General features: G+C 34.2%; 1 protein-coding gene across 7 annotated transcripts; it reads left to right on the top strand.

Moving 5' to 3' along the window:
- The first annotated feature begins 422 nt into the window (after nt 1-422).
- LOC124306197 (choline-phosphate cytidylyltransferase A-like) lies at nt 423-11,069 on the top strand. Of its 7 annotated transcripts, none has more exons than XM_046766570.1 (9): nt 423-573; nt 2,675-2,893; nt 3,693-3,801; nt 4,731-4,847; nt 5,259-5,410; nt 6,051-6,272; nt 6,886-7,065; nt 7,468-7,604; nt 9,679-11,069. In XM_046766570.1, exons 2-9 carry the CDS (start codon nt 2,774-2,776, stop codon nt 9,866-9,868), a joined length of 1,227 nt encoding a protein of 408 aa, XP_046622526.1. In that variant the 5' UTR covers nt 423-573; nt 2,675-2,773; the 3' UTR covers nt 9,869-11,069. The 7 variants fall into 7 exon arrangements, with proteins under 7 accessions (XP_046622526.1, XP_046622532.1, XP_046622525.1 ...); XM_046766576.1 differs by having other exon boundaries at nt 424-573; nt 2,668-2,893; nt 6,886-7,053; XM_046766569.1 differs by having other exon boundaries at nt 424-573; nt 2,668-2,893.
- Nucleotides 11,070-11,454: the final 385 nt, after the last annotated feature.

The raw sequence follows: 11,454 nt of genomic DNA, 5'->3' as shown, positions 1-11,454 counted from the left end.
GTAGTGATGTAAGCCGCACGCATACATACACGCCGCTCGCTGCTCCCACCATTTCAATGGAAACGCGCGTAGGAGCTTGACGGAAACAAATTTGGGTACAGCTTGGATGAGGGGAAAAAGTTGAAAAAAAAAAAAACCAACCAAATGCATCATATGACCTAGATGCACGAGGAAAGAGATACGTCACACATCAGTACACGCGCACTGAAATATATTCTTATATATTTCAATGTACGCACCGGACCAGTGTAAAGACTACGTGTAAGATCACCGTAATTCCAACGTGGTGCGCGCATCGCATTCGCGCATCACACGATATTGCCAGTGGCGCTTTTTCGTGCTGATTTTCTGGCTCGAGAATTGAGCGAAGCGTTCTAGATGGCACCCGGCGGCGAGGGGGGAGGGGAAGAGCGGGAGGAGATAGTAGAATTGAGGGGCAGGACAGCGGCGTCTGCTAACCAACTGCCTGCTGCTGTGTGGCCAGCTGATAATGGGGAACGGTCCAAGCTGCATTCACGATTTGTGTGTGGTTTTCCCGAGGGCTGAGGATCGCAATTTTTTGTTAAATGAATTGTCAGTGGTGAAAAAATACAATAACAATTTTTATAATCAAAATACAAAACAAAGTCAAACACGATTATGTATAAATAATTGAATGAAAAGAGAAATTAAATCGATCGTATCATACCGTGGCATACTTCTCGATGCACAAGATTTATACGTGGATATATTTTTTTTAAAACCGTTGATTCGGCAGAAGATCAGTGACATATCGACGTGTGTCATAATATATGAACCGCAGCAAAGTCCTACGACCGTATCCTTTGTCCACCGTTCGCGTATCCTGTATCCTGTTCTTTTCTCTCCCTCTCTTCGACGGACCGGAATCCGCTCGTCGATTCGCCTTCCTCCCGACCTCTCTTAGTTCGTGACTTTAGGCAGTCGAATTGCTGTGACAGCGGCGTGTCCCAGACGTCTACGTGTTTCATTTGAGGATTTCATACACGGCAGCGGTTTTACTTTGAACGAAATTATCGGCGGCCGGATTTGTTAGTACAGGTTAGAATCAGTGCGCGGGGCGAATATTTTTAATTGAAAAATTGAACTGGACAAGGATATTTGGCGCGGTTTGCAGCAGACGCCTCATTCCGTTTCCTGCCTCTTGTCTGCTCCTGATTTTACATCTTACCGGGGGCCTGCGTTTCTCACTTAATACGTCATCACCGGCGGCGACCTGCAAGCCTGTTTTTCACGAGCTTGTTGTAGTCGATCAGATTTGCCATCGTCACGCGTTCGGAATCCCCCGTTGTTGAAACGCGAAATTCCGAACTACGAGAACAGTTTAGCAGACGGTGAGATAATCGGAAATCCCCCGCTGCAGACGACGCAGTTCGAAATTTAAATGGCTCACGCTTATCAGGGGTTTCCCATTTTTGTCGCCCAATTTTACTCTCGATTCGCTCCAACGGATTCTACCTTCGCTGATAGTCTCTCTCCTGTGTATCGTCGAAATGTTGTGCGAATCCGATTTTAGGTTATTCCACGTATGACGTATGCTGCACGTGTGTGTACGTGTCTGTGTGTGGCGTGATGCTCGGCGCGAGAAATTTGAATTGCAGTTCAATGTTTTCTTGTTCTTTCGTTTTTATTGTTCAATTCTTTCACATTTTCATTCTCTTCTAATCATTTGTATTCTGATTCAAAATTTTCATGCCTAACAATAACTTGATTGTCGATTATCTTCTATGTTTCTTCCCTCATCGTTTCTCTTTAATTCGTAGGACCTTTCGTCGATAATTCTTATTTTCTACGCATCAATTTTCGTCTTGTTAATTCGATTCGATATTTTACTGTATCAATTCCTGTACGTTTATTTGTTCTTTCTGACTGCTGTCTGATTCTCGTCTCTTCTTTTCCCGATAGTTTTCTTAAATCTTCTTTCCTTTTTTGTATAGTTTTCTCACGTTCTTGTTTCTGATTGCATAACATTATTCACTTTTCTTCAGTCTTCTGAAATATCCTTTAAATTTATTTTCTCCTCTTCAATTTTGTACCTCTATCATTTTATTTTTACCTTATATTTATTTTTATCAATCTCACTGTCATTGTAGAGCAGCCAATGACTATAATAAGTTTGAGAAATGGCAGAAAATAATGTTGTATCACCATGGCCAAACTATTGCACATATAGTGCCAGCGATTTTGGAACCAAACGATAAACACTGCATGCTTGTCTTCTCGCTAGTTTTACATTCCAAACAACATAGTATTAACAGCGCAATAAAATTGTCGGGCTAGTTTTATTTGTCACTTTTATCTAGCTTAACTTTTCTTCGAATTCGTGACAATTTATGAACAATGAAAAAAACTTTGCCCTTCGTTTGCCAAAATAACGATAAATGCCAAAAAAATCGTTGAGGTTCCCGTATTCTTTAATTAATATTTCTTTGCCTTTATTTTGATTTATTAAAAATCACAGAATTAATACTCACCTAACAGATACGTTGCAATATTGCAGTTAAACAGCAACGATTTTTTGATTGATCATTGAATGGCGATAATTGTTTACTTTTCTTTTTTCTGTTCAATACAAAATTCAGTCATTGATACCGAGTGTATTTTGCTTTTATCTCTAATTTTTGCCTGAACTCGAAATTTTTATTCCAATTTTCAGAAACCGCAAATTGTAACGCCCAACGCATGCAGAAAAGAGTAGCAAGGATTATCGACAAGGTCTCTCTAAGTTGAAGACAACCACGACGAAAAGTGTAAGATGTCAAGAAAGCGAACGAGAGAAGAAATGATGCTTAATAAAGTGTCGTCACATCAAAAAAATCATCACAATGAAGTCAACGACGCTTCGTGTTCCCGGGAAGATTCGCCTGCTCATCCGGTATGCAATTTTGTTGTCTTTCAAATCTAGACATACTTTATACTATACATTCATGTTCATTTTTCTATTGATTGCGAAATTAGAGCAAAAATACTCTTCATGTATGAAAAATGATCAAATTCTTTGATAAGAAGTCTTTTTCTAAGTTCAAAGGGATAAATATGATATTTGATTATAGTATCATTATCGTAAACTGATTTCAATTCCTCTAAATCAAATCAAGTATAAAACGAATTGGTTCGAAATTCGGATGGAACTTCTTGCTCAAAACAAAACAAATACTACATTTTCCTCGGTGCTTACTTTGTAGAACGGTTGCGTATTTACTTCATCAAACGTATTGAAGTGACTTTAAATTGTTAACGTGTTCTTATCGAACAGTGAAACAAACAAAAACTGTTATTGGCACGGTCTGAATATTTAAAACAGTCATCGTTGTAGTTGCCATTCTGTCTGTTTACCGAAGCTCACTGGCTAGATATATTATACATGCATTGCAAACGCGTTTCTGTTGAGTTTTATTCATAGCCAACATTTTGCAATGTTAGATATTAAGCAATATGTATATTTATCTGGCGATAAAATGACCATTGGAATGAATATTCAATATGTTCATGTGATTGTCGTCAAGTTCCGATGTGCGATTTATTTATAGCTGTTATATACACTCTTCGATTCTCTTGTTTATTCTCTCTGTTTTTGTTCTTTCTTTTCATTAGAAATTATTTATGAATGTTACAAATTCAACCGAACCAAAACTGATGAAATTTTTTTTTTTTTTCTAATTTTTTTCTCCTAGTCCATATGCAAGGAAGCGCCTTTCAGCGACGAGATCGAGGCAGAAGCTGAAAGAGACGCCTGCGATTACTCAACTCGTATCACATTGAAAGCGGCCAAATATGGAAAAGGTATTCATTACTGTAACTGTCCGAAATCGTTGCCCTTTTCTTTTTGTTGGTTCATGCTTTTTGGAGAAGTAAAACATCTCGTGATCTGCATAAGATTTTTCAAACCCTGAGTAGCTAAAACCGTAATAAATTTGGTCAATTTCATGCCACGACGATTAGTTTTATTCAAAAGACTATGTTCTACCAAGTCACTAGAACCCTTTTTTTATCATGCCGGCATCGTTGCATATTCAATTTTACAAGAGTACAGTGTTGCACAAATGTTGATAGCGATTTCTAAATTGCAATATTGAATCGACTACTGGAAAAATGAAAATTTAGTTCAGTAAATTTGCAAACAATACTTTGTGGATAAAACAGGTCATCCTAGAGAGTGAAATCGAACGTATATACTAGATTATCAACAATTCTGAAGCGATTTCAAAAGAAACATCGATATCTAAACTTAGAATTTTCAGTATTTTCTACTTTTGTATTCTCAAAGATATTTTCTTAGCTTGCGAGTACAATGATTCAATAAATGATCAATGTACGACTGACTCGTAATGAAAATAATTAAAAGTATCGATTTTTAGCCAGCCAACCTCCTTAATAAACAAAGAAAGCAGGAAATCAAGTTTGAAGACATATAATTACCAGCATCTATAAATTGTAAGGAAATCAGGTCGAATCCAATTAGCTGACAATAAGAATGGTTATGATTCATCGCCATATTATTTATTCTTATCTAAAATTATCATCTGTGTCAACACTAAGATCCGTTAACTTCATTAAACTGTAATTACGATCTAAAATGGAGAATACGATATCTATTTCGATAACAAAAATATAAATATATATTTTATCTGTGAATTGGAATTGATATAAGCATAACAAAATGTTTCTCTCATTTTCTCAGAGTTTTTGATGGTTTTAATTTCGATTTTCAGCACCCAGAAGAGTGAGAGTATACGCAGACGGTATTTATGATCTTTTTCATCAGGGTCACGCAAGGCAGCTTATGCAAGCAAAAAACATATTCCCAAACGTCTATCTGATTGTCGGAGGTGAGATTTTTTTCCATCAGGACAAAACGTGTGTGTGTTTTTATTTACTGATTGGTGAGGGGAAAAAATGTTGGAAGATGAGAAAATTAAGAGTGTTGCGATAAAAATTTCAAAAATGCAAAGATCCGTTTGACAGAATCTTTAAAATGTAGAAAGTCCGAGTACAGAAAAGTCGAAACGTAGAAATGTAAAATATGGAAAACCAGAATACAGAATCGTCAGAATGATGCTATATTGAAGATTATAGCTTCTAACTTTATCATACTTCAACTTTTCACATTTCAAAAATTATATAAACCAGATCTTTGCGTCTTTGCAATCTCGATATCGTGACCCGCCTGTTTTCTGATCTTTCACGCCAATTCTAATACCCGAATACACTGAAAGTTAATTTTTTCCATTGTGTCGCAGTGTGCAGCGATGAATTAACGCACAGTAAAAAGGGGCGAACAGTTATGACAGACTCGGAAAGATACGACGCTGTTAGGCATTGTCGTTATGTCGACGAAGTCGTCAGAGATGCTCCGTGGGAATTGGACGACGAATTCTTAACTAAACACAAGGTAGTTTGTTCGCTTGAATCAACCACACCATTTTTATCACAAAACGAGTTGACCTTTCCACGCTTTTTCGTTTGGACAAAAATTAATTCAATTTCAATAAAGCATCTTAAAATCCAAAAAAAAAAAAAAAAAAAATGTCAAGCATTTCATATTTCATTTACTATAAATACACGTTTGTTTTTTTTTTCCAATACCTCTCAGTGACTGTTATATATGAGGCATTCCACGTGAAATCAACCAACTTCGGACCCTCACCATTTCTGTTTTATTCAAAAATTTATATGCAATTGTCTCAATTCCACAACGGTACCCTGAATATCTTCAGATTTTTTCCATTTGGTGTACTGTTTTATAGTTTGGTATGCATCCGACATTGGTTGAGTGGGTATGGAATGCTACACATCTACCCGAAATGAAAGTTTCAAATAAGCTACCTCGTTGAAAAATACTTCCTGTATAATGAAAAAAATTGACTTTTTTCATTCCACACAATCAAACAAAAATTGGATTACTATGAACACATTTTCGCTTTGAATCGAATAAAAGAATTTGTAATTATGTGTGTTTTTTTCAACGATACATAACTTTTTTCTCCGAGTGTAATTGGACAGTATTTGGAGTAAATTTTTTGGTTTTTCAGATCGACTTTGTCGCCCATGATGACATACCTTACATGACCGACGATGGTTCGGATTTGTATGCCTTTCTAAAGCGGAAGGGAATGTTTGTCGCAACCGAGAGAACGGAGGGTGTTTCCACCTCCGATATCGTTGCAAGGATAGTAAAAGACTACGATATTTATGTGAGGAGGAATTTGGCAAGGGGCTATAGCGCCAAGGAACTCAACGTATCCTTCTTAAGCGTAAGCTATTGAAATCTATTTGAACGAACAGAAATTCACAGTCCAATACTTTCTGCTTTCCGCTCTTCTATCTATGGAAAATAAAAGAACGAGGGAAGCTGTCGAAATCATCCCGGGAGTGAAAAGTTGAGGTTTTATTAGGTTTTCACGTTTTCAGATCGACAGAATCACCTCCTACCATTTTCCAAGAAAATTCTGCATCTATGTGTGAACAAATTTTTATCTGACAATATCTCGAGAATGAATAAACTGATTTTACTGATTTTGGTCTCTATCGTCGCGGTTATTTTACCTGAGAACTGGTTAATTTTCAAATTCGATCGATCTAATGGTTCTCAAGTGATTTATGTAACAAGAAAGTAAACAAAAAAAACATTCATTTGCTGATATTTTTAGGATAGATGAACAAATATTAATTATTTTTGTCTCAATTGGCGCGGCTCTTCTTAACTTGGGACTGGTTAAATTTTGAATTCCATCGATTAAGCAGCTGGTGAATTACTTAGATAACAAGATCTATAAAAACAAAATCATTCAATTATTTGAATAAAGATCGAATTGCGATGTTTTCAATTACAAAATGTGCAATTAATACGCTCGTGTGTTGTTTCAGGAAAAAAAGTTTCGCCTCCAAAACAAGATAGATGATCTTAAGGACAAGGGTAAAAGGGTCATGGAAAATATCGGCGAGAAGAGAGTAGACATGATAAGTAAATGGGAAGAGAAATCTCGCGACTTTATTGACGCATTTCTATTGCTATTCGGAAGGGAGGGTCGTCTGGTTGGTATTTCTGTATGGATTATTTATTTACGCACTATTTACACCCTAGTCATAATAGTGATACTAATTTTCGACCAATTGTATGAATCTTTTTTTACCAATTGAATACATTATGAATAAACGTCAACTTACGTAAGCGATATTCAAGTGAATCTCATTTTTGCAAAGATCGAACAAAAACTGAAAAAAAGTAAACTAAATATCCATCAAAACTATTAAAAAACCATAAAAAATATTTTCAAATAAAAATAAAGTACCTTGTTTATTTTAGTTAGTATTTTTTTCTTCATACTTTTCTGTTTCGAACAAGTTTATTATTGTCTTGAAAAGATTTCTGCATATCTTTTTCTGGATCGAATTATTTCAATTTGAAATGATCTGAATATTTTTTTACTTTTTGATTTATTTGGGCAGTCGACAATATGGAACGAAAGTAAAGGGCGGTTAATGCAAGCCCTTTCGCCACCAGCGAGTCCAAAAAGAGATGGAAGTCCCAGCAGCAGCAGCGGCAGTGACAGTAACGGAGGAAATAACGACGACGATCAGACAAGGTACATCGAAGCGTTGGAGTTGATCGATTGACTGAACAAAAGGGATGAATTTGAAAAAAAAAATGAATAAATAAAAAATAACTGCAGCGCTAATTTTGAAAGTTTAAATTGCTATTAAATCGACAAACTTATCGCAATATGTCTATTTATCTTGTCTGTCTACTATCACATCTCACTTCTGCTGCGTTATTGCCAATGTTTACACGCATCTATTCTCACTAACACGCCTTACTACAATTCGCCATGTTCCACCTACTACCTAACAACAACACCACTACTAACACGCGCCGCTTGTTATGATAATCCGTTAGTATATATTTTTTACAAACAATTGGTATTGTGGAATGTGTTTGATATTGTATTGTGGTCGCTTTTTCGTAGCCTGCTTGAAATTTTTTTTTTTTGTTTAATACTATTCTCACGGAGTATTTTTACTTACACGGCTTTTACAAAAGCGGAAAAGCTTGAGAAAGTTCAAAAAATTTAAAGAATCTCGGATTCTCATAAAAAATTTGGAATGTGGCTTCCCCTACATGATTAATTGTAGGTTTATTCATATACTGGTAGGAGTTTTTCAGATTTGTAAAAAGTCACGAAATCCATTGAAGAACATGAAAAAGTCAATAAACTGAAAAAAAATCTGTATAATGGTTGATTACCTTATTCGTTTATTTAAAGATTTTATAATTCTGAAAAACTCACACAGTTACGAAATTTAAATTGAAAGCTTACATCTTGAAACGAAAGGCCGTAGGATGATAAGAATAGTGAATCGGTCCCAGAAGGATATCTGAATCATCATCTAAGGGTATGTTAGTACTAATAAGATACGTTGATCCTGCAAGTTTCAGATCTTTATCTACTTTGGGTTTTTGAATAAATCGAAAAAAATAGAAAATCAGGAAAATAAATTTTCTCAAAAACGGCTTGACCGACTTCAATAAAATTTGATCACATCATAGAGGTATATAAAGGCTATAATCAAGAAAAATAACAACTCATAATCTTCGAATTTGAGAGGTTATTCTGCATTGAAAGAAGTATAAAAAAAAATAAGTTTCAAAATTGTACGAAAACTTTATCACAGAGAAAAAAAATAATTTCGAGAAAAATTGCCAGTTTCAAATGGTTATTATGAAGATTATGAATTGTTATTTTTCTTCGTTATAGCCTTTATATAGCTCTATAATGTGACCAAATTTTATTCAAGTCGGTCGAGCGGTTTTTTGAGAAAATTTTTTTATTCTGTTTTTCAATTTTTTTCGATTTATTCAGAAACCAAAGTAAATAAAGATCTGAAACTTGCAAGATCAACGTATCTTATTAGTACCAATTAGTACAACCGATTCACTATTCTTATCGTCCTATGGCCGTTCAGACGCTAGCGAAATGCTTATTAGTTACTTTGAATTACAGTAAAGTAATCATTGTAATCGCATATATTTACATTCGCTTGACTGCACGACTTAATCAATTAATTAGTTTCAATATATGCTTACTTAAGAGCTAACCATATCTGTTTCTTTTTTGTAACACATGTAGACACATACAAGTGATTTTCGCGAGTCAAATTCTAGTTTATTAGAACTGCCTTGAAGGTGAACTTGTACTAAAGCAGAGCTTGCCTTTATTTTCTTTCGTGTGAAATACTATTTGACATCCAAGGAGCTCCGAAAACCAGCGTAGAGCTGAACTAAAAATTCTGAAACTAAAACTCCAAGTATGTTTCAACAGCGGACATTTTGATTCTTTCATCCAAATTCGGAAGGGCCTGACCAATCTATCGTAAAAACCAATATATTCATAGATTGTGCGACTCGAACTGAAGAAATAATTTTGCATGACATATTTACTAAATATCCTTTCATTCCCATAAATTCAGCCTGCAAAAATCACTTTTATGAGTCTATATGGCCAGAGTTAAAAAAATTAGTATGGCTACTCGTAACAATCTGTTGATATGTCATAACAAACTGTGAAGTTGTCACAGCTCTGTACTCTATTAGAAATTATTTCAAAAAATACTTTGTTTCCATTTCTGATTCCGCCTGATCCTGTTTTTCTTATTTTTCAGTCCTCCGCCAAAGAAGACGGGACGTTATGAATTTGCCTTACATAACAATCACTTCACGAGCGATGATTACAGCGACGACGACGATGACGCCGACGTTGACGATAATAATAAGAACAGCGACGTCTGCGTCGTCAAGAACGAAGATAATGGAAATGGTGATCACGCAACGTCGAAACACATTTCCAAATAGCAGTAAAAAACATCTTTGAGATTAAATCTTGCATTGTAGACTTTTACACTTATATAATCTTTTCTTTTCTCATCTTTTTTTTTCGTATATACCCTTCACCCTTTTTTTCCTCTGAATTAAATATTTACATTGTTTCGTTACTTTGACCAGAATTCACATCTGGAACAAAAGTAAAGCGTGAAGAATTATACATCGAACATAAACTTTCCGAAAAATACAGTACTAGAAGAAGGAAAGAAAGAAGAAGCAAATGCGATTCGCTTATCAAAATTCATTAACAGTCAGTCTACGTTTTGTATATAAACACTATCACCACGTTGTTGATGCTGATTTATTATATTTTCGTGTGCAAAACATACCAGCTGTAATAATTTATGAATATTATTTTTGTTTTCCTTCCCTCTTTTCGTTCAAATTTTATTTCTACAAAATATGCAGACAATAATATGAGAGAAAAATTTGAAAAACGAACAAATAATAATCTTTTTCTTATGACAAATTTAGGATTACTCTCGATTCAAATTTGCGTTGGATTCTTTTTTTTTTTTTTTTATTGTAATCACTTCACCTTTTTCCACTATCTACTCTTATTAACTTCGTTTCTTACAATATTTGGATAAATGTTTTCGTTGATCCGTCGATAACTGAGAATGAACAACAAAACATTAACCGCCTCGAAAAATGTTGTGAAAGAGTAAATAAATTATAAGTAAAAAAAAAAAAAAAAACCAAGCGAAAGGAGCAAATTATTTTACAATTTGATATTAATAATATGAATAACATTCATGATGATGATAATAATAATAGTAATAAAAATAACGCAGTGGGTGAATCAGCTTTACAAATTATATAAGATTCTCTGGGTAGTCGCAACTTATGAGCTGTAATTAAATGAGATAGTGAGAGATGTAGGAAGAGAAAAAGAAACATAAATGAATAAATAGAGAGCGAGAGGGGAAAAATAAGTATGTAAAAGTGATTATTTACGATTGAAATATACACACGTACCGTTTTCGGGCGATATAATTATTAATTTCCTTAGTTTTGTCTATCGCTATTAAATATAAGGTATATGCAGTATAGTAGGTGCAGCGCGAATGAAGTTTCGTTGTACGTGGGTTTCGATAGAAAGTAAAAAAAAAACGACCACAAATGCAATATGCATCGAAAAAGGAAATATATATATGTATATATATATATATATATGTACATATATATATTTCCTTTTTCGATGCATATATATATATATATATAACAAACGATATTGAGCCCTGCTAATGTTTATTTCAATTTTTTCTTCAAAAAATGTTGTACGATAATAAATAAGTCAAATTACTATATTACACGGACTTAAATTATTCGTTTCAAAATTAATTTATTTTAATTTTAAATCGTGATTAATAACTATATTATTATATTATAGTATAGATAAATTAATAAAGCTCTCAACGCTATATATATTTATTCTCTCGTTATGTAATATGTATAAAATAATATACGTATATTATATGTGTACACTCACACACATTATATATAAATTTTATATAAAAAATTTTCTTTCATCCTGAATCCTTTCTAGCATAAAT

The sequence above is a fragment of the Neodiprion virginianus genome, chromosome 5, assembly GCF_021901495.1.
Source record: "Neodiprion virginianus isolate iyNeoVirg1 chromosome 5, iyNeoVirg1.1, whole genome shotgun sequence".
Lineage (NCBI taxonomy): Eukaryota > Metazoa > Arthropoda > Insecta > Hymenoptera > Diprionidae > Neodiprion > Neodiprion virginianus.
This window is presented reverse-complemented; position numbering and strand designations above follow the sequence as displayed.